The sequence below is a fragment of the Falco biarmicus genome, chromosome 12 (genome assembly GCF_023638135.1).
Source record: "Falco biarmicus isolate bFalBia1 chromosome 12, bFalBia1.pri, whole genome shotgun sequence".
Lineage (NCBI taxonomy): Eukaryota > Metazoa > Chordata > Aves > Falconiformes > Falconidae > Falco > Falco biarmicus.
This window is the reverse complement of record NC_079299.1, coordinates 72,806-94,492: the sequence shown is the minus strand read 5'-3', so window position 1 is coordinate 94,492 and position 21,687 is coordinate 72,806. Positions and strand designations below refer to the sequence as shown.

The 21,687-nt window shown below is 56.0% G+C and overlaps 1 protein-coding gene across 1 annotated transcript in view; it reads left to right on the top strand.

Moving 5' to 3' along the window:
- LOC130157374 (cullin-9-like) overlaps window positions 1-21,223 on the top strand; it is a 35,158-nt gene extending 13,935 nt beyond the window's left edge. The window contains 36 exon segments of the mRNA XM_056356814.1: window positions 3-193; window positions 703-1,087; window positions 1,311-1,536; window positions 1,861-2,068; window positions 2,170-2,363; window positions 2,499-2,716; window positions 2,849-3,080; window positions 3,397-3,502; window positions 3,825-4,052; window positions 4,219-4,309; window positions 4,394-4,565; window positions 4,781-4,886; window positions 5,248-5,343; window positions 5,432-5,607; window positions 6,069-6,202; window positions 6,282-6,458; window positions 6,738-6,850; window positions 7,306-7,488; window positions 7,807-7,964; window positions 8,311-8,521; window positions 8,608-8,773; window positions 8,919-9,064; window positions 9,243-9,360; window positions 9,765-9,967; window positions 10,051-10,310; window positions 10,388-10,751; window positions 11,066-11,206; window positions 15,329-15,493; window positions 15,581-15,744; window positions 16,647-16,740; window positions 16,971-17,045; window positions 17,543-17,653; window positions 18,963-19,080; window positions 19,418-19,551; window positions 19,747-19,838; window positions 20,792-21,223. Coding sequence (XP_056212789.1) covers window positions 3-193; window positions 703-1,087; window positions 1,311-1,536; window positions 1,861-2,068; window positions 2,170-2,363; window positions 2,499-2,716; window positions 2,849-3,080; window positions 3,397-3,502; window positions 3,825-4,052; window positions 4,219-4,309; window positions 4,394-4,565; window positions 4,781-4,886; window positions 5,248-5,343; window positions 5,432-5,607; window positions 6,069-6,202; window positions 6,282-6,458; window positions 6,738-6,850; window positions 7,306-7,488; window positions 7,807-7,964; window positions 8,311-8,521; window positions 8,608-8,773; window positions 8,919-9,064; window positions 9,243-9,360; window positions 9,765-9,967; window positions 10,051-10,310; window positions 10,388-10,751; window positions 11,066-11,206; window positions 15,329-15,493; window positions 15,581-15,744; window positions 16,647-16,740; window positions 16,971-17,045; window positions 17,543-17,653; window positions 18,963-19,080; window positions 19,418-19,551; window positions 19,747-19,838; window positions 20,792-20,990 — 6,155 coding nt within the window. The 3' untranslated portion in view covers window positions 20,991-21,223.
- The last annotated feature ends 464 nt before the right edge of the window (window positions 21,224-21,687 follow it).

Below are 21,687 nucleotides of genomic sequence, written 5' to 3'. Positions count from 1 at the left end.
AGTTGCGCAGCCATTTTTCTGCAAGCCCTTTGCGGGGCTGTACTCCCTGCCTTACCTGGGGGAGCAGCCGACCAAGGCTGCAGAGGCCCTGAGCCGTGCCGAGTGGTGGGAGCTGCTCTTCTTTGTGAAGAAGCTGGAAGAGCAGGAGCAGAAAGAGATCATTTGTCTCATCCATCAGGAGCAGGCGGAGCAGGTATGGGCCAGAGCCTGCAGTGGGGACATGGGAGGGGGAGAGAGTGAGGGAGAATGTTAGGGGAGGGGCCAGCCCCAGAGGAGGCAGCGGCCAGCATGAGCTGTGAGCCGTGCAGTGACAGCCTGAATGAGGCAGAAATGGGACTGAAACGGGAGGGTGAGTGGGGGGTGGCGAAAGCGTGGGGAGCTGGGCACGGCAGAGGGGTGGGGGAGGGATGAGAGGAAGTGCAGTCTCCCCTGACCCTGGAAGAGTGACTGTGTCCAGCGAGGGTTGGGTAGGCGAGGCAGGCCCATGGGGTGATTCTGCTGGTTGTGACTGGGTGGTGAGTACAGGTGGGAGGTGTGGGCTGGTGGCAGTTGGGCTGGGGACAGCCAGGGGAGGGTGGCACTGGGGAGTGGCCCTGGGGGCCTCCGGCAGTGCAGCCTTTCTGTCTGTTCTGGCACTGGCCGTCATGAAGGGCATGGGGTCTGTGGCGAGTCCACGAGGGTTAACTTAACTCTTCTGTCCAGCTGTTGGAGATGGACGAAGAAGCCCTGATCCAGCTGTCAGTACCCGTGGAGCTGGCCCAGAAGGTGCTTCGGGTCTTGGAGAAGCAGTGCCAGGGCAGCGCTCAGCGTGACCTGCGTGGCTCCCGCATCTACGCCAAATACTTCCTTGGTAGCGGGGCCAGGCAGGGTGGCAAGGGGAGCCCTGCTGTGTCCTCAGAGGGTGCCGGCTGCAGGAGCACCGTCCCTGAAGCCACGATGGCCAAGGCAGCAAAGGAAGACCTCTCTGCAGCCCCAGTGCCGCCCCAAGCCCCGGTTGTGGCAGTGAAGTCGGATTCGCAGCTGTTCAGTGAGCTCCTTGAGAGGGAAGGGCTGTTCTTCCCAGAGGTGACAGAGGAGCAGATCAAAGGTAGTTGCCTGCTTTGCACTGGGGAACACGCACGGTGCTGGAGGCATTGCCATTGCCTCGACAGAGGAAGGCTCTGGGCAGGGCGTGGGGAGCCATGTGCCCGGAGGCTGCCTGGGGAGGGGGGAGCCTGTGGGTGCTGGGTCTGTGGTTGCGTGGCACCCTGGGAGTTGCTTGGGGGTGTTACTGCTGCCCTGACGCCTGCACCCTGCCTCCCTCCTGCCAGTGTTAGGCAGCTCCGAGGGGGTGAGCGAGAGGGGCTCGCTGGCCGAGATTGCAGCTGTGGTGGACGTGGTGCAGAGCAGCAGCTCAGAGGTGGGGCTGCGCTTAGCTGGGCTCAAGCACATCATGAAGATCCTGGAGGAGGAGCCTGAGGCTGAGCCCGAGTCCGAGTCCGAGTCCGAGCAGCAATTCGGCAAATCCCTGGGCAGGCTGGGGAGCAGGAGTATTGGGTGAGCCAGGGGTTGCGCACCCCTCCTGCTGGCTGGGGAGGGCTGTGTCGGTGGGGTGGGGGACAGTACTGGAGGTGGCAGTGGAAGTGCGATAGCTGGTATGCTGAAGTGCGGTAGCTGAAGTGCGGTAGCTGGTATGCTGTGTGCCTGGCAAGAAGAGAAGCGGATCTTGTGTCCCTTTGTCCCGGGCAGGCTCATTCCTGGGGCTGACTCAGGTGTGGTAGAGCCATGGGGGCAGGGAGAAGGCGGCTGGCAGGGCCCGAGGTGCTGACGTGCCAGCAGCGGTGCCAGGAGTTTCCTCCTGAGGCATCCTTTTGCATGCAGGGAAAAGCTGGTGAAGGTGGCAGTGGAGCTGCTGAGCGCTGAGGTGTCAGAGAAGGCCCTGGTGGTGGTGACGCTGCAGTTGCTGCCTGTGCTCATGGCGAAGTACGAGTGGCGCGTGCCGTTTGCCACGGAGGGTGGTGTGCGGGCTGTGCTGGCCTGCATGCAGCAGCACGCCTCCTCCGCCGTGGTGCAGCAGGCTGGCCTGGCGGTGAGTGTGACAGAGATGCTGTAGGTGGGCGGGCAGGCTGCAGGCTCATCCAGGTGTGGCGGAGGTGCCCAGCGCCCTCCTGACTGCTGTTGCCCTTGCAGGCCCTGAAGGTGCTGGTGGGAGCTGTGGCTGGCGAGGCAGGCGGTGCCAGTGGAAATCCCTTGCCCCTGAACCATGCCGATGCACAGATGATGCGGGAGATCTTTGCCAGCATTGGCTCTGCCTCCGGCAAGGGCTCAGCAAGCCCGCTGAGTGCCATCCCTGCAGCCATGAGCACCATGCAGAGGGTTCCAGGGTAGGGTCAGAGCGAGGAGAGCAGCTGGGGGTGGGGGTACCCTCTGCATGGAGTGGGGCGGGCAGGCGGCTGGTGGCTGCAGGGGAGACTGCGTGCTTGGTAGAGGAAGGTGCCCACATCGCTCCATCCCTGCAGGGGCTCCTCGGGCGTGCAGAACGGCTTGCTGGTGGTGAACATGCTGATCGACGGCCACCGGGGCCTGGCGGAACAGCTGGTGAGCTGCGATCTCCCCGCAGTGCTGCAGAGCTGCTGGTGGGACAGGCAGGGCAGTGGCTGCCCTCATGCGATGCTGGCCCTCAGCGTGATCAACCGCCTTGCGGAGCACCGGCTACCCGTGGGCCCGGAGGTGGCAGGTAGCACCCCCCGCCATGCCCTGGCCCACAAGGCGCAGCAGGCAGGGCTACCTTGCCTGCCAAGGCAGAGCAACCTGCTGGCACCTCTCGAGCAAGTGCTTGGGCTGGGCCCACGTGTCCTTGTCGTGGCAGGCAGAGAGGCCCCGCTGGAGGTGAGGGACGTGCAGATGCTTCTGGGCAGCCTAGGGGACAGTGTCTTGTCCAAGGACGTGGTGGTGGCCCTGGAGCGGCAGCTCTGTGGTGAAGGCCCCATCCTCTCTGGCGAGGCGGCTCAGCTGCTGCAGGACCGCAGGTGCTTCAGGCTGCTGCTGCGCAGCTTTGAGCTGCTGCGGGCAGAGAAGGCTGTGAGCCTGAGCATCCTCAGGTGGGTCCAGGGTGTGTGTGTGTGAGCGCTGGTGGTGATGTTGGGGGTACGTGGCACGTGTTTGTGGGTCCTGGTGGGGCTGTTCTTCACCAGGGGCAGGGGCACGCCAGCAGATACGCGGGTGCTGATTGGGGCGTTCTGGGGCGCAGGGCCATGTGGGGACAGCAGGGTGCTGGTGGGGTGTGTGTGGTGCCTGGGGAGCCTTGGCTCCCAGCGCCTGTGGGGTGCCGGCCCTCCAGGCGGGGCAGGGAAGGAGGGCTGCCTGTGGCACTGCTGTCTGTGTGCCCCAGCCTGAGCGGGCCCCTCCGTCACTCAGGATCCTGAACAAGTTCCTGGATGGTTACCAGGAAGATGTGCTGCCGTGGCACGAGTGTGTGGAGCCCTGTTTGTCCTCCTTGAGTGCCCAGAGCTGTGACTGGGAGGTGAGGGGGCCCCGGGACTCCCGGCAGGCAGGGGCATCTTTGCTGGCTGTGCCACGCATCGGCCGGGCCCGGCGTTGGTGACGCAGAGTCCCCGCCTGCGGCAGCTGGGCCTTGTTGTGGCAAACGTGCTGGGAGAGGTGGGGGGCGGCTGTCCTGGCGGCGGCTGCGTCCCGGTGGCTGGCATGCCCAGCGCCGTGCCCGGCTGGGCTCTCGCAGGCGCTGCTGTGGTGTTGGGGTGTCGGGGATGGAGCCCTGCTGCAGCCCGCTGCTGGGGCCTGGTGGGTTCTCGGCACTGGCCCTGACGGCTGCCTGCTCTCAGCAGGTGGTGCAGAAGGTCATTGGCTTCCTGCACCGCCTGGCCACCACCAGCAAGGACTGCGTGGTGGTGATGTGCCACGTGGGCGCCCGCGAGGCTCTGTCCAAAGCCCTGGAGAAGCACAGCACGGCTCCGTCGCTGGCGCCAGCCCTGCTCGAGCTGGTGACGGACTGTGAGAAGTACGCCAGCCTCTACAAGAAGCTGACGACCAGCATCTTGGCTGGCTGCATCCAGGTGGGCCTGGGGAGGCCCGGCTGCACTGTGGCTCTGGGTCTTGGGGCCGTCCAGCTGTCCGCGGCACCAAGGGGCAGCCTTCTGCTCTCTGCCTGCCGCAGCCCCTGCGGTGGGCGAGGGGAGGAGGAGCCAGGGTGCCCGGTAAGAGCCTGGCCCTGTCCCATAGCTGGTCCTGGGGCAGATTGAGGAGCACCGCCGGAGCCACCAGGCCATCAGCATCCCCTTCTTTGACGTCTTTCTGCGCAACCTGTGCAAAGGTGAGCATGGGGAGCAAGAGCTGAGCCCCTGTGCTTGACGTGTGCTGGCCAGGTGGCTGGAGGCTCCCTGTGCTCTCCCTGCAGGCTCCAGCGTGGAGGTGAAGGAGGACAAGTGCTGGGAGAAGGTGCAGGTCTCTTCCAACCCCCACCGGGCCAGCAAGCTGACGGACAGGAACCCCAAGACCTACTGGGAGTCGAATGGCAGCACCGGCTCCCACTTCATCACTGTCCATATGCAGTGCGGTGTGGTGATCAGGTGGGGCTGGGCCAGGCAGGCTGGGGGGCCTCGGGGCCAGGAGGGCCAGCGGCTGCGCGGGGAGAAGAGGCCTTTGGGGGTCTGCGTGAGCCCTGCCCCAGTGGTCTGCGCTGTGGGGGTTGCTGGACATGGGCAGCAGCGCGTGTGGCTGGCCCCGCGGGGCCAGGGCAGGGAGGTGAGGGCTGCTGGGCAGCACCGTGTTTGCTGTGCTGCAGGGAGATGAGCATGCTGGTGGCCAGCGAGGACTCCAGCTACATGCCGGCCCGCGTTGTGGTGCTGGGGGGAGACAGCCCTGCCACCATCAGAACCGAGCTGAATGCAGTGAGTCTCGCGTGGGCTGCGCAGGCGGTGGGTCCCCGCGGGAGCGGTGGGCTGGTCCTTGCTGTGCCCCGAGAAGGTCTCGCCCTGGTGCGGGGCCCCGAGAGGTGCCCTCCAGGGAGCGGGGGTGGCAGGAGCTGTGCTGCGGGGGCTGCCTGGCTGTAGGCAGCAGGTGCTGGAGACTTGGGCACAGGTGCCGGGGCTTGTGAGCCTCGAGTGGGGCCCTGGCAGGGGGTGGCCTGTGGCTGCATAGGGGCTGCTGTGGGGGACAGAGGCCGTGGCTTTAACGGGGGTGGCCAGCGGGGCACACAAGGTGGCTGCTGCTGGCTGCCTGGCATGCTGAGGGCTCACTGGCTGCCTGCAGGTGACCATCCTGCCCTCGGACAGCAGAGTGATCCTGCTGGAGAACATGACCCGCTTCTGGCCCATCATCCAGATCCGGGTGAAGCGGTGCCAGCAGGTAGGGGAGCAGGGGGCTGGGCCGGGGAGCTGGTAGCGTGGGATGTCAGGGCCGGGCCCGAGGAGCTGAGGGCTGCGCTGTCCCCTAGGGTGGCATTGACACACGTGTGCGTGGCATCGAGGTGCTGGGTCCCAAGCCCACTTTCTGGCCCGTCTTCAAGGAGCAGCTGTGCCGGCGGACGTTCCTCTCCTGCACCGCTCGGGCTCATGCCTGGTGCCAGGAGATCTGCCAGGACCGGGGACGACTGCTGCAGCTCTTTGGCAGGTGAGTTGTCTCCTGGCTGTGCCGTCCCCGGGCAGGGAGGGGCCCTCGTTCCTGCCTGGCCACTGGTGGTGCCCAGAGGGCCTGGGCCACCCTGGGGTCCCCCACGTTTAAGTTGAGCACATGGGCATGGCTGACCCACCAGAGAGACCAGAGAGGTGCCCCACAGGGGCCAGCGCGTCCCGACCTGGCAGAGGTCAGTCAGGCACAGGCAGGATCTTGCGGCCACGGGTGCTGCACAGCGCCCCAGTTTCACGGGGCCCACGAGGGCCCCGAGACCCAGTGCGGGTAGGGCCTGGGGGCAGCGAGGGTCCCTGGCTGCTGGGGGCAAGCGGGGCTGCTGAGCCATCGTGCCTGGCAAGCGGCAGGGCAGGGAGCGATGGCCACACTCTGCTTGCCTGGGGTGTCCCCCCAGCTGGGCGGAGGCGTGCAGCAGTGCTGTGTGCTGCCCATGGCTGTTGCAGGCTGAACCGGGCGCTGCAGCATGAGCAGAGCTTTGCTGACCGTTTCCTTCCCGATGACGAGGCGGCCCGGGCCTTGGGCAGGACGTGCTGGGAGGCCCTGGTGAACCCCGTGGTGCGGAGCATCACCAGCCCAGGTAGCCTGCGCTCTCGCGGGCCTATGGGGGCCATGCCCCAGGCTGAGGCACCCCACTCTGAGTCTGGTTGGCCTCACAGACCCCCAGGGAGCCAGCCCCCTGGCCTGGCTGCTGAGCAAGTACCTGGAGAGCGTGGAGCCACCCCACCATGCCACAAGCTGCGGTGCCGTCTTTGGTTCCCGTGTGCGGCGCCTGACACAGCTCCTGGTGCACGTGGACCCTGGCGGCCCAGAGCCGGAGGAGGCAAGAGCAGCTGGTGAGCAAGGGGATGCCCTCCTGGGGGGCTGGGGGGTGGTGGGCCAGAGGTCCAGGGGGCTGTGGCTGTGGGGATCCGCTGGGGAGCTCTTAAGGGGGCCCTTGTGGCACCTGAGGCCCCTGAGCTGGGGAAGGCTTGTGGCCGTGTCCCTGCGGCAGCCATGGCTCCCTGGCATCTGCCCTGCTCTGCGCCCCGCGGGGAGAGGGGCGAGGCCGTCGTGGGTCAGCATGTAGGGCCTGCCCGCAGAGCCCGGCTCAGCCCAGGGCTGTTTCTTGGCAGGCGGGAAGGAGGGGAAGAGCAAGGAGGCGGCGGCCAGGGCTGCGAAGGCGGTGGTGAAGTCGGGCGACCTGGAGAGCATCTGGCAGTGCTGGCGTGGTGTGGTGCAGCAGCAGGTAGAGCGTGGGGGGCCGGCCGTGGGGGCCACAGGGTGTGTGTGGGACCCCATACTGGGCAGGTGTAGAAGGGAGCGGTGCCTGGTGGTCACCCGGGAGCGTGGGGAGGGTGCGGGACTGCCTGGCCTCTGTGGGGGCAGCCCCGCTGTGCTTGCCACCCTGGCGGTGCTGCAGGCCAGGGGACAGGTACAGTGTCGGGCTCTGTGTTTCCTGCTGGGCTGCTGCTGCGCTTCTGTCTTGCCCCTGCTCTCCCAGCTCGCCGCAAGCTCTCGGTAGCCCATGGCAGCACTGGGGCCTCTAGTCAGCCCCTGGCTGGGACCTGAGCAGTTGGTGTCAGCAGAGTGACGCCGAGGCTGTGGATGTTCCCATGGGCCACGGGCCTGTCCCGCTGCGGGGCTCGCCCCTCTGGTGGTGTCCTGCTGCGGGGCTTACCTCTCTCGTGCTGTGTCCTGCAGGTGCAGCAGTTCCTGGAGGCAGCAGGGCAGGCGCCAGACCTGGTGGAGCGATACTGCAGGCTGTACCAGCGCCTGCGCAGTGCCACGGCGGAGCTCTTTGGGCAGCGGGCTGCCTTTGTGTTGGCCCTGGGCCGGGGCTTCGCAGGGGCTTTGCTGCAGCTCTCCTTCCTTACCGCCCTGCACGTGAGTCGAGGGAGCATGGCAGTGGTGCTGGGCCCTGACCTCGCTGGCCGCGGGTGCAGCAGGCGAGGCAGCCCTGGCTTGCGGCCTCAGGGTGAGCCCTGGGTGGGCAGTGCCTTGGCCCCCCGCTGAGCCATGGCGCCCTGCCCTTCGTCAGCCCCAGACCGGGTGCGTCGCTGCCTGGGGCGGGTGCCTGGGCACCCTCGGCCCCTGCCTGAGCGCCCCAGGGTTTCCCCAGCTGCTCCCCCATGCTGTTCCCTTCGGCCTGGCCCTGCGGGCAGCCAGTGAGGCCCCTCCACAGCCAGCCCTGTCCCTCCGCAGGTGAGTGAGCAGTTTGCCCGCTACCTTGACCGGCAGATCCAGGAGCTCCGTGGGGCTGCGGGCAGCACAGCGCCGCTGCAGCAGCTGCAGCAGCTGCTGGAGCCCTTCGTCGTCTTCAGTGGCCTGGAGCTCGCCCACACCTTTGAGCACTTCTACCGGTGAGGGTGCCGTGTCTCCACAGAACCAGAGGGCCTGGTGCAGCTGGCGTGGCGTGGAGGTGGCACTGAGGCCGTGGCTGAGCCTGGCCTGGTGTGGCGGTGGTGCTCCTGGTGCTCCCGCTTGGCTTTTCCCTGTGTGGGTGTGCGGAGGGAAAGGCTGCGGGGTCCCGCCGGGCACTGCATTTCTGTAGAGGCCCGTTCCCTGCTGGCGGAAGGGAGGGGAAGACGGGTGCTGCCGGGGCTCTGTGCCTTGCTGCGAGGCTGGGGCCATGTTGGTCTTGCGGTGGGTGGCTGATGGCCATGGGGCTCGGGCCGGCCCCTGACGTGATGCTGGCGGCTGTGGCAGGCACTACCTGGGGGACCGGCTCCTGGCACAAGGGCCGTCTTGGCTGGAAGGAGCCGTCGTGGAGCAGATCGGACTGTGCTTCCCCAGCCGCTTCCCCCAGGATATGCTGAGCAACTTGGCTGAGTCGGAGGAGCTCCAGCAGCAGTTTTGCCTCTTCCAGCTGCAGGAGCAGGACAGGTGGCTGCTGGAGCTGGACACAGGGCTAGATAAGGTGAGTGTGTTGGTGGGGTGGGGAGGCTGGGGGCTGCCCGCATTCCTCACAGGGATCCTGAGCTGCCCTCACGTCCACACGCCCAGACACTGGGGACAGGCTCTGTGGTACATGAGCCGGAGGTGAAGGTGCTGGCCCTGTCCCCGCACTGCTGGCCCGTTTCCCCATTCTGCTACATGGACGAGCCTGGGAGGTTTTTCTCGGCGGCGCTGAGCTCGCCCCTGGATGAGTTTGCCAACTTCTGCAGGCGGCGTGAGTGTTGCAGCAGCGTGCATGCGTGTAGCTCTCACCACAGCAGGCCACAGCAGCTCAGCCAGAAGTGGTGGGAGCACTGGGCTGTGCTGGGAGAGCCTGGCGGGGCCGGCCCCCGGCCCTGCACTGATGCTGTCTCCGGCAGGCCAGAGCCAGCTGGGCTGGGAGTGCACGAAGCCCCGTCGGCTGCAGTGGACGTGGCTGGGCCATGCTGAGCTGCAGTTTGGAGACTGCGTCCTCCACGTGTCCACGCTGCAGATGTACATCCTGCTGTGCTTCAACGGCGCTGAGGTAGGAGCTGGGGCCACGGCGGGCTGAGGGAGGCAGCAGATGCTGGCGTGTGGCAGGACCTTGTCCCCCCTTCCAGCGGGGTCTCGAGTGGTTCTCGGGGCACGGGCCCCTGCCTGGCGTGGCTGGGCCTGCGGCCAGCGGGTCTTGGCTGCCGTTCCCTGCCCGCACCCCCCTGCAGGAGGTGGCTGTGGAGGCTCTGCTGCAGGCTACGGGTCTCCCTGCTGAGCTGGTGCACCACGCGCTGACACCGCTGACCCACGGCGAGGGCGTCCTGGTGCGGAGCTGCGCTGTGGGAGGTGCGTGTGGGGCTGGGGTCCCCGGGGCGGTGCTGGTCCGAGCCCCAAGTGGGTGCTGGGGTGGGGGTGCCTGAGCTCGTAGGGGGAGCAATGGGCTGGGGCGAGTCTGTCAGCGCTCCGGGTGCAGGTCAGTTGGAGCCTGAGGCCATGTGGGCAGGGGTGTGTGTGGGGCCACGCGTGGGTCAGTGTGGGTGGTTTTGCCTCGGGTCTGTGGGGCTGGGGACCGGGGCCAGGGGTTGTGCGTGTGGCGGCTGCTTGGGGCTGTGTGTGGGGGATGGGGATGGGAGTGGCACCTGTGAAGGCAGTGGTGGGAGGCCCAGGGCTGGGTCCAACAGCCACACGTGTGTCCTGGGGCTCCTTCAGGTCCCAGCTCAGGGCTGGGCTGACCCTGGGTTGGGTGCTAGCTCCAGATGTGCTGCGGCTGAACCAGGCAGCCCTGGCCCGTTCGTCTGGCCGCCACCTGAGGCTGCTGCCCCAGCAGAGGTACCTGCGGGCGGAGAGGGCTGAGGTCAGCGCCCTGGAAAGGAAGAGGAATGTCCTCTGCTGCCTCATCACCCGCATCCTCAAGGTGGAGAAGCAGCTCCACATTGACAACCTGGTGTTCAGGGTATGGAGGGCTTGAGGGGCAGAGAGGGGGGCTGGCTGGGTGCTGCGCCCGCACTGCCACATGCGTCTCCCTTGCTGCCGTAGGTGATTGATGCCTGTCAGAAGGGTGAGCTGGGGCCAGGGCTGCAGTTCCTGAGCTTCTGCTGCCACAGCGTGGACGTGCTGTCCTGCATCCTGCACCTGCTGAGCCAGGGCTATCTCCGGCGCCAGGAGGAGAGGCCTCATGTTTTGGAATACATCTCTGCGGAACCCACAACACCTCCTGGGGGCCAGGCACAGATGGTTTTCCAGAGCAGGCCACCAGAGGCATCTCTGAATGAGGACAACATAGACTGCCTGTATTGGTAGGGATGCATGTCACCAGATGTGGAGGGGTAGGCGTCTCCACCCTGTATTGACATGACTCATTTCTCCATGTCAGGTTGAATCCTGGCATAGGCAGGTCGGAGGATTTTCTCATGGCAATGCTGCAGGTGCCAATGGGGCACACACTTAGTCCAGAGGAGGCAAAGCTGCTCATGAACCAGACAGTACAGCAGGTCCAGGATACTCTGAGCATCTCAGATGATGTTGCTCGGCACCTCCTCATGTACTGCAGGTGGAATGTGGATTTCCTGATACAGTGCTATGTGGAGAACCGTGAGACACTGCTCATCTCCTCAGGGCTGCAAGTGCAGGATGCCCAGCCCCCACCACGCCCAGGAACCCACTGCCCAGTCTGTGTGAACCAGCTGTGTCTCACTGAGAAGCCACCAACCCTCTGCTGCATGCACTACTGCTGCAAGGTGAAGGTCCTGGGGTCTTTGGCTCATGTAACTTGGTAGAGGATTGCTGCTGCCTAGTTGGAGCAGCTGTTCTCTGTCTGAAGCTGTTACTGGGTGATTTCCACAGAGCTCATTCATTCTCTTTTCTCAGCTCCCTTGTTTGTTGTGATACTTTATCTCCTGATTAGTCTGTTCCCACTTTTGTGTTTTTGAGTGCTTATCAATGGTTTGTGGTGATTTTGTGTACCCTCTGGGTGGGGTGGGCTTCCAGGGTCACATAACCCAGGTGATGCAGTTCCTGTTTAGCTCTGATCTCTCCTTTTCTGCCTTCACAGCCCTGTTGGAGTGAGTATCTCACGACTCGTATTGAACAGAACATGGTTGTCAACTGTACCTGTCCCATATCTGAGTGCCGTGCACAGCCAACTACAGCCTTCATTTGTTCCATCGTTTCCTCGGAGGAGATAATAGCCAAGGTGAAATAGGAGAGGTGATTACTGGGTGTCCAAGCTCTTTTTCATTTTGGTCAGCACTAGCAGCTAACCTTGCTGCTGCTTTTCCCCTTCCCAATACTAAGGCTGGCAGTGTGATAATTGAGGCAGACCAGATTTCTGCCCAGTGGTACCTGTTGTCTCTGATCACGGTCAATACCAGCTACTCCAGAAAGTATAACATCAGCAAAAGAGCACAGTGGTATTTCCTCCAAACATCTCTCCAGCAGACAACATTTCAGGTGCATCATTAGTTGAGGACCAGGTGAGAGCTCTGGTAGCAGCTCATGATGTGTCCTCTGCTGGTGTACTGGAAGCATTTGTAAAATCTAGGACAAATGAAGAGAAAACATTTGAGCAATTTCATTTTGTCAGTGCATCCATGACCACAGTGTCCTTTCTCTTCCATTAGTTTCTGGCTTTGAGCACCTCAGGTTTTTGTGAAGATGACAAAAGTTGCCACATCAGACTTAAATCTTCACACATACTGAAGTCTATGTGTATTTACAGATGTCTCTAAACCAGGCTCCTGAGCTCTGCTCACCTCAGTCCTCAGTCAGCAGGGGGCAGCAGGAGCTGCTTGTTTTCCCTGTTCTTTCATTTTGTAGTTAATAGAGCTGAATGCCCTTCCCACCTAATGGTAAAGCTGTGGCTGTCGCATGACAGTCTCTTTTTGTTAATTGTTGGACAAAACATGTGTGTGTCATCTGTTTTACACTGCTCTGTCATTTGGTTGGTGTCCACCAGCAATTCCTTTTCCAAAAATACTCTCCTTCTCTACCAGCTTGTTACTGTCATGACCCTGCGTGAACAATCATAAGGAGAAATGAACAGTAGTCAGAAAGACTGCTCTGTCTTACAGTTTTTCTTTAAGCTTGCAAACTGGCAACCAAAATGGCCAAGGCTACAGAAAAGCATTTCCTTCAGTGTATCTTTTGTATCTTGTTTTGTGAGAAAGAAGTGCTTGGAGAATTAGTGCATGTATCTGGGTAGTTAGTTCTTATTGGCTTTGTAAATCCTGTGGTCACACCTGTTTGAGAGCAAGGTTTAATATCATGTTGCTATGGCTATTTTGTAAAAAGATTACTCCAGGTCAACCTAAATTGCAGCCAGTTTTAACAAGTTGCTCTGATGCTCTCACTGAAGCATTATGTTTCTGGTTTTGCTCAGTAAGTGGTACGGCTGGAGTGTCGTGCAGAGTCATCATACATACAGTCAGAATAATTTACATTGCAATAATCTGTGGAGATCTCTGGTCAAACCCTGTGCTCAAAATAGCCAGATTATTGTGTGAAGATCTAATGCTGAGGTTAAAACATAGTGCTCTAGGTACAGTCTTCTCTGCATCTTACCTTTAGGTAGCTCTAGGCAGTGGTAAGATCCCCGTCTGCTGACTTCTCCCCACGCTGAACAAACCCAGCTCTCTCAGCCCACCCTCATATGTTCTGTGCTCCAGCCCGTGACTGTCTTGGTGGCCTATGGATGACATTTTCTCTAATTTGTTAATGTCTTGTGCCTGGGAGCCCAAGCTGTTCCCAGTATCCAGTTGTGTCACCAGTGCCAAATATCTGTGAGAAATCCCTTCCTTTGCCTGCTGGTTACGCTCTTGCCAATACAAAAATATGTGAGTTTAAACTTCCCATGCTTATATTTCTACAAAACATAAATCCTGTCATGTCTCTGAGATTTTCTCTCAGCCTTTTTTCCCTCAAGTTTTTTGAGAGTCTGTTGTTCAGAGGTGGTCTTTCATTCTGCCCCCAGGGATTCTTTGCTGGGAATCATGCCATAGTCTCCATATCTGGATTAACTCCAGCATGTGCAAAAGTTCCTCTGAGGTCTGTTGGCCAGCGCCATGTGGTACTTGGCAACTTCTTGATTGTACCTGGCTAGTTTTCTTCCCAGACCTTTTCTGGACACTTGCCGTCTCTCCTTTTAGGCTTCCTGAGAGCAGCTCTTTCTCTTATGGTTCCAGTGGAAATCCTGGATCCACTTCAGCAGTTGCATCTCTGTCTTCTCACCAAGAAAACAGGATAGAGTAAAACTCCAGACATCAGACCTTGTGAAATTCAGCCTCTGTGAAGAATGTGTTTTGGTGCTGTTTGCTGACTGAAGTACCCATTTATCTTTCTGGGTGCTGGTGCCTGGGCAGAAATGATCACATCACCTATCAACAGGATGACAACAGACAGTTGTTGACTCTTGAGAAGAATGAAGTGGGTTTGTTGAGACTTCGCCTCCACTGGGCATTTTGCCGTAACACAGGCTGACATCCTTGTAGTCTGTCAGTGCATGCTCTCTGCTTTAGGTTGCCTGACAGATAGAATGAACGAGAGGGAGAAGTGAATGAGGTCCCATCTGAGCCCTTCAGGGCTTGTACCTTTTCCCTCTAGTGCTTGTTGTGACCTGTATTGTATTTTCTGTGCCTGATGGCTTTAGAGCAGCTCTCCAGATATGCAGAAATATCTGCAGGAGGGCTGTGAAGACTACAGGATTTCTTCTGAACTTCCTCTAGCTTTGTGTATGTTCATACAGTCTTTATGCTATAGTAACTGAGCATAGAAAACTAAGCTATTAGGTGCAGTATGGTTGCATCCTGGATCCCTACCTGAACAGTCCCTTACTGACAATCAGTTTGCCTTGTCCTCTGCAGTAATGTCTAGAGGCTGTGGGCAAAGCGAGCATCCTTTCCCTTTGCACATCATGTAACTAAGCAAAAGTCTGCAGAGGAACTTAAAATCAGAAAAAAGTTATAAAGGGCACTTGATAGCTTTCTATGGTGAGATGATTGGCTGGGTGGGTGAGGGGAGATGTTGTTTATCTCAGCTTTAGTAGGGATTTCTACACCATCATCCATAACATCCTCATAGGAAAAAAAAACTGATGAAGTACAAGCTGGATGAGTGGACGGTGAGATGGCCTGCTGAGCAAAAAGGGATATGACCAATGACAGAAAGCTCAGCTGGAGGCCAGTCACTAGTGGTGTAACCCAGAGGCTGATACTAAGTTTAACATTGTTTAAGATCTTAATTGATGACCTGGATGATGGGACCAAGTGCACCCTTTGCAATTTTGTAGATGCTAAACAGCTGGGAGGACTGGTTGATGCTCCACATGGTTGTGCTGCCATTCAGAGGGACCTCAAAAGGCTAGAGAACTTAGCAAACAAGAATATCATTAAGTTCAACAAAGGGGAAATGCCAGGTCCTGCTCCTGTGGTGGAGTTACCCAATACAACAGTATGTGCCAGGGGAACCGTCTGGAAAGCAGCCCTGCAGAAAAAAAATGGGATGCTGGTGGACAAGTTGGACATAAGCCAGTTGTGTGCCCTTGTGGCCAAGAAGGTCGACTAGCATCTTAAGTTGAATTAGGAAGAGCACTGACAGCAGGTTGAGGAAGGTGATCCTTCCCTTCTACGCAGTGCTGTGAGACTGCATCTGGAGTACTGTGTCCATTTCTGGGCTCACCAGGACAAAAAAGACATGGACATACTGGGGAGGATCCAGCAAAAGGCCACAAAGATGATTTAAGTTTTAGAGCACCTCTAGGAGGAGCTGAAATAGCTGGGTTTGTTTAGCCGGGAGAAGAGAAGGCTCAGGGATGGATCCTTATTGACGTGTAAATTCACAAATGGGATTAAGAAGCTGGATTCTTGGTGATATCCAGTGAAAGTTATAAGAGGCAATGGGTATTAATTTAAATGCAAGGAATTCCATTTAAATACAAGAAAACTTTTTTTTTTTTTTTTAAATAGTAGGGTAATGGGATGTTGGAACAAGAGGGGCTTGTATTCTCTCTCCTTGGGTATGCTCAAAACCCAGCTGGACATGGTCCTGAGCAGCCCTGCTTTGAGCTGGAAGGTTTGTACTAGTTTTTGGAAGGCACTTCTGCAGACAATCTCAGCTATTCTGTAATCCTATCAAACAGCTTTCAGATATGACACAAGTGGTGGAGAATTTACACAAAGTGAATGAAAGAGTAAACTTAGTGCTGTTTTGTTGTGAGCAGTTGTTCATTCAGATATGAAGCCCATAGGCACCAGACCCCAACTGTAATGTCTAACCATGCAGCTACTCTGCCTTGTATCTCCTTCCTGTCTTCTTATTACAGTATGAAAAAGCCCTCCTTAGAGGCTATGTTGAGTGTTGCTCCAACCTGACATGGTGCACCAATCCTCAGGGCTGTGATCAGATCCTCCTTAAGGATGGACTTGGCTATGGGGCAGCCTGTTCCAAATGCTCCTGGATATCCTGCTTCAACTGCAACTTCCCAGAGGTGAAGCTGAACGGAATCGCGGGCAATACTGTCTTGGGTTGGGCACACACCATTATGCTTTTGTGTGATTGACTGGCTCTCTTTCAGGCCCATTATCCTGCCAGCTGCAGCCACATGTCTCAGTGGGTGGATGATGATGGGTACTATGAGGGAATGACAAGTGAAGCCCAAAGCAAACATCTGGCTAAGCTCATTTCAAAGCACTGCCCAAGCTGCCAGGCTCAGATAGAGAAAAATGAGGGGTGCCTGCAGTGAGTATCCGTTTTTGTTTGCTACTGAAGACAGGAGAGGGCAAAGACATACAGTTAGGTTCATTGTGCTGCTTTTTTGGCTGTGGAGTAAGTTACGGCATGTCTGTTTTATGGTTTTAAAAGAATGACTGTTTGTTTTAACTCCTAGGAAAAGCAAAATGTTCAGCAGCATTCACAGTTAAATCCATTGATAGCTCTGTAGTAGAACAAAACCTCACTTTGTAGTACCTTTTCATACTACACATTTGTCTGCTCTCAGAATCCACTATAGATGTACAGAGGTACAGGTTAGAGAAGTGGATAGCTCAGCACCATTTTTATTTTCATGCTCACCTATTCCTGTAACTTTAGGTAATTTTCTTTTAACTGTCTCTTTTGAACTGGCTTGGGTCTCTGGCAGCTTTTTACATGATAGGGGAGTTACCTCCAGCTTTGAAGCCAGGGCTTAGGTGTTGCCATTTGTTTCTTTCTTGCACTGGCACAGGCCTTAGTGCCCAGCTGTGATTTGTCCCCACATGTTGTGCGTGGCCTTAGGGCTGTGCAGTGCCTTTCTGCACTGTGGAGTGCTGCATTACTGAGGGAAGAGGTGAGGTGCTCATGTGGATCTTGCTTCAAACTGTGGAATGCTTAGTTCACCCTTCAGTTACTTGGTAAGTTGGTACTCTGAGATTGTGCTGCCAGTTTACCCAGCTCGTTTTTGGGACATGATGACTCATTTTAGGCATCCTCTGCTTTCAGCCAAGGCTTTTAAAAATATGTGCAAGGAAATGCATAGTACTGAGTGAATGGGAGTGACTGGGTTGCACACTCTAGCCCTGTGATGTAGGGGTCCACTGGGAGGAACTGTCTGCCAGTGGCTGTTAGGACTGAGTGATTTCCATTGTTCTTCTCCCACCATGCAGTATGACCTGTGCAAAGTGTAATCATGGCTTCTGTTGGCGTTGCCTCAAGCCCTGGAGGCCAACTCATAAGGATTATTACAACTGCTCTGCTATGGTGAGTGGTGAGTGTTTTGCTGTATCCCAGTGGTTCATGCTTGTGTTAAGATGCACTTGGCCCCTCAGAGAGATGACAAGGATCTCTACTTGAGCGCTTTGCTCTGGACTTTGTGCACTTGCCAGTGATTTTGACAGTAGTGTCAAAATCTCTATGTGTAGATAGCCATTTCCAGGCAGCCCAGGTACTTGAGAGAAATTGTTACAGGTTACTTATGTCATTCCTTTCAGGTGAGTAAAGCAGCTTGGCAGGAGAAGCGTTTTCAGGATTACAATGAGAGATGCACCTTCCATCATCATGCAAGGGTAAGGCCTCCTCCTTCCTTTGTAGATGCTGACTGTTGCTTTAGCCCTGGCAAGCAGGACAATTTCTGTTGTGTCTCAATATATTTTACCTGAAGCTGAGAAGCAGGCTTTGGATCCAGGTGGGGAGACCTGGTCATTTCACCCCTGTTCTGATGTAAGGGGTAGTTCTTGGCCTGCTTTCTTCTACCAAGTCTGTTGTGGAAACTGGACACCTAACTTGTGTTGTTCACACGCTCAAACTGATGTAGCACTTGGAAGCAATGGCAACTGAAGGACTGAAGGCAGAACTCTGTCTATAGCTGAGATATTGTAAAAGGCTGAAGTGGTGGCACAGTAGAGATGTCCTAGTAGGGTGCAGTAAATGCTCTCCTGCTACCTGCATGTTCTGGGGTGGCACTTCAGGATGCTTAGCAATTACCGGTGTGAGAAGTGCTATTTTTTTGATCTTGTGGAGCTTAACATTGACTTCCTTTTTTCCCCTCCTTTGGTTATTGCAGGAATTTGCTATGAGTCTGAGGAACAGCATTTCTTCCATCAGTGAGATGCCAAAAATTAAGACTTTGACCTTTGTGCTTGATGCCTGCAAAGTGCTAGAACAGGCACGGAAGGTAGGACTGGATAATATAGGCTTGCTGAGGTTTGGGCCTAATTCTATTGGTATGTTTTATGCCTTTCTTAAAGTGAGGAGCTGCCTACCTTGCTCTACTCCAAACAAGGGAAGACAGAAAAAACTTGAGGGGAGGAAGAGCATAAGGACAGGGGAAAAGCTCATGTATGCCTTTTCCTGCTCTCGCTCTGAGTTGGGCTCTGTCTGCAGTGTTCCTCACAATCATGTCATAGGGTTTGGAGCCTAGCTCAAGTTGACACCATAGAATCAGCATAAGGATCTGTATTTGGAATTTTCATATACTGGGTTTGGTCCATTCCAATTTGAAATGCCCCAGTGGTGGTACTTACCTTTTAAAAGCATCATGCTGTCTTACAGTTAGGAGATCCCTCTAGATGCTGATGTTACAATTTTTCTTTCTTAACTTCATTTCATGAGCTGTAAGTGTTTGGGGACCACTGAGTTACTTACTGCATGCCCTGATAACCACATTATGAAGGATTTGCAGTGCAGCCACTGCATGTGCAGTAAGCCTGTGACAGCCTAGGTCTGTGGTGTCTTCTGTCCCCTGAAACACAGGAAGGAGGTGGGGATTGCCTTTGTAGAACTGCTTTTGCAATATATACCTTGTTTGTGTAGGCAGACTTTGAGAGAGGCGTGTGGAACAAGGGTGTCTGACCCATTTTGTCTTTTCAGTATGGTAGCCCCTCTGTTTGTCAGGATACCTATCACTGTTGCTTGCTGCTTCTGGCTTTTGTGGCCCATTTCTTTAAATGGAAACAGTGATCTTGTTTCCTGCTGGGTGCCTGGATGGCTTTAGGAGCCATTCATCCTTAATAGGAGTTTGTCACTTGTTGAAATGCCCTTGTCCTGGGCTCTTGATGCTCTATAGCACTGTGCCTGCTTCTCTTTGATTCTCTCCGTTCATTGCCACTTGAGTTCAACTTGGGCTGCCCAGCAAAGTATAGATTCTGTGCATTTGTTGTTTTGACTCTGCCTGCTGGTCAGTCACACTTGTTATGAATTTACAGTCTGTTCTTGTGATGGCTTGCAGGTGGGAACGATTAGTTATTTCAGACTTCAGTACAAAATAATCACACAATTCATTTCCAATTCTACAAGTAGCTCTAGGTACTGGCACTGCTGTCACTTTGCATAATTGTTCACTGGGCTATCACCACAGACCAGAAGTGCTGCCAGGCTTCTCTCAGCCACTGATATGTAATGAAGGCTGGAAGGATTTTCTACTCTCTTCTTGCCCACTCTGAAGCTGAAAAAGGATGCTTACAGCATGATCTGTACTGCTCCAGGTGCTGGCCTACTCCTGTGTGTACAGCTACTATAACCAGGACACTGAGAGCATGGATATTGTGGAACAGCAGACTGAGAACCTAGAGCTGCACACTAATGCTCTGCAGATCCTTCTGGGTAAGTTCTGCAGCCTCCTCAAAGCATAGTCTAGCATTCCCAGCTGTCTGGTTCAAAAGGTGGCAGCTATGCAGTGGAGCAATAGCTTACACACCAGTGCCCAGCTGGGCTCTCTCACTTCTCCCAGCCCATTTTTGCTTTCTTGATGTAATTTCTGGGAAGTCCACTGCTGGTGGAGATTGATGCAGTAAGAAGTAACATGTTCCCTTCTGAAAGAGGAATGTATGTGCACAGGAGACCTAAGCAGTTGTGACTGGCTTCATAATCAGAGCCAAGGAACTCGGTCTCTGCTTAAGAGTATGGGAAGCAGCGTGACTTTGTTGGCCTTGAATTGCAGAGGAAACCCTGCTGCAGTACCAGGACCTGGCCTCTTCTCTTCAGCTCCTGAAAGCAGAGCATTTCAATGCTGGTTTGAAGTTGGTACACCAGATCAAGGAGCGTCTCTTTGCAATTCTCTGGCACTCCACACAGGTGAAGTCCACATGCCCATTAGTGGCTTGTCTTGCTCTGTTGTAGTTTGATCTTGGGCAAACCTAGAAAGGGGCTTAATCAGCTGAGGGGATAGACTGTCAGTGCTGTGTGTATGTAGGGAAGGGGTTTGCAGCACAAAATATCCCCCAAAACGTATATTGTCTCTCTCTTCTGGCTGTTCTTTCATGCTAGCAGGATTTCCATGTTGGACTCCAGACTTCGGCAGATCCTGGTCAGAGAAAGGTGAAATTCTCAAATGTGCCTGCTTCAGTCCCTGCCTGTATAGGGTGAGTTTTTGTAGCAGGGTATCAAGGAAAGCTGGGTGAGTGCAGACAAAAAGCAAGTGACCAGATTTTTGTCCTGTGCTTGCTAACATACAGAAGAGTTAGTAACACTGATTACTTGCATCATGTGTGTGGTTTGAGGTAAAGATGTGACAGTAGTGTAGGGAGACCAGCAAAACCTCGGCTTGTATGCAGCTATAGTCAAGAAAACTGGCAGACTCAGTTAGGGAACTTGCTTTCCCTGGATTCTCTTGGCTTTCTGCAGAGTCACACTCTTTCTTCAGAGGTGTTTCAGAGATCTAGGAGGTGTCTAAAATGAGAAGCAAAAATAAGAACATACATGGAGGGAGATGGAGAGGCCTGACATTTATTTTAAGAAGGGAATGGAGAACAGTTGACACGGCTGAAAAATAGTGTTGAGAGGTGAAATAGATGGTTTGTTGTTTCCCTGTCCTAGACTACTGAGCTGGCAGGTGTTAAGTATGATTGAAAGGTGATGAATTCGAAACCAAGTCCATTCCTGAATGACATGCTGTTTAAATGAAGAAACACAACCAGCATCTTCTGTCTCCGAGTGTGACCAGTTCCCTCTGACAGGAGCTGAACAGGGTGCTGAGTGTTGCACAAAAGAATGACAATTGAGTCAAGACACTCTGTTTCAGAGCACAGTTTCTGGTCTCCTTGGAATGAGTCTGAGATGCCAGACCTGGTGGCAGGCTGCAGCTTGTTAGGCAGGTCACAGGTGGCTCACTGACACAGCCCTGTACTGCATGCATGGATAAGGCCATTTAATCGCCTTTTGCTAGGTGCACCTGCGTGACTGCTGTGTCCCTGAGGCATGGCTGTGGACGGGGATGTTGAAGTGATGGTAATAGGGAGGATGAGGGTGGTGTGGGCCTGGGTTGTGGTTACTGCTCACAGCCAGGGCTCTGCTCTGATGCTCTCCTCCTCAATAGGCCAAAACGTACCATCTTGTGTGACTCCCCCAACAAAGATGAAGGTGGCAAAGAGGTTGAGGATGAGGAGTATGAACCACAGTGGCAGGAAGACGATGATGATGATGACCTTGATGAAGACAACTTTCTGTTTGATGATGAGTCAGATAACCTTGATTGCGACTCCTACTTTGATGATGATGATGATGCTTATGACTAGAAGTGGGCTGTCACACAACCTGCTACCCTGGACCTCTGCCTGTACCCGGTCTCAAACAGTTTGTGTTAGTATCTTTCCTCAAAGACAGTGAGGAGCTCTCGGGCAGACTGAAGAGACATTTCCTTTGGGGGCTACTTGCTCAGTGAGTCCCTTTTAATATGCAGAAGCATTGCTCTGGACAGACTGGCTGTGTTACTGTGGCCACCTCTCAGAAAGATACCTCCTCACCTTTCTCCCTTGTCTCCATTTGTGTCCATAGGTATCTAATTGAGTTAGAAAGTCACAGTCCACCTACAAAGTGAGGACGGCTTGCAACCTGTTAGGAGTGTTCAGTGTCCTTAGGTGTGCTGTCCCCAAGGGCTGGGCACAGATGAGTGTGGCGTATGTCCTAGCATGGCACTGTCTAATCCAGCCAGTTTCTACAAATACTGTAAAGCAGTGTGTTTACTCCAAAGGCAAAGCCTCACATCTGGAGATGGTGGGATTCCTTCCGGAGCCACAGATGGATGTGGTTCAGTACATTCCTCTAGTTGAGGATTTTGGCTGTTGGTGGGGGCGAGCGCATGTGTGGTGGGAGGGGGGTCGGTAGGTAGGGGTGAGCGAGTGTTTGGTGGGGGGAGGGGGGTTTGTAGGTAGGCGTGAGCATCTGTGTGGTGGGGGGAGGGGATTTGGTAGGCAAAGGTGAGCGCGTGTGTGG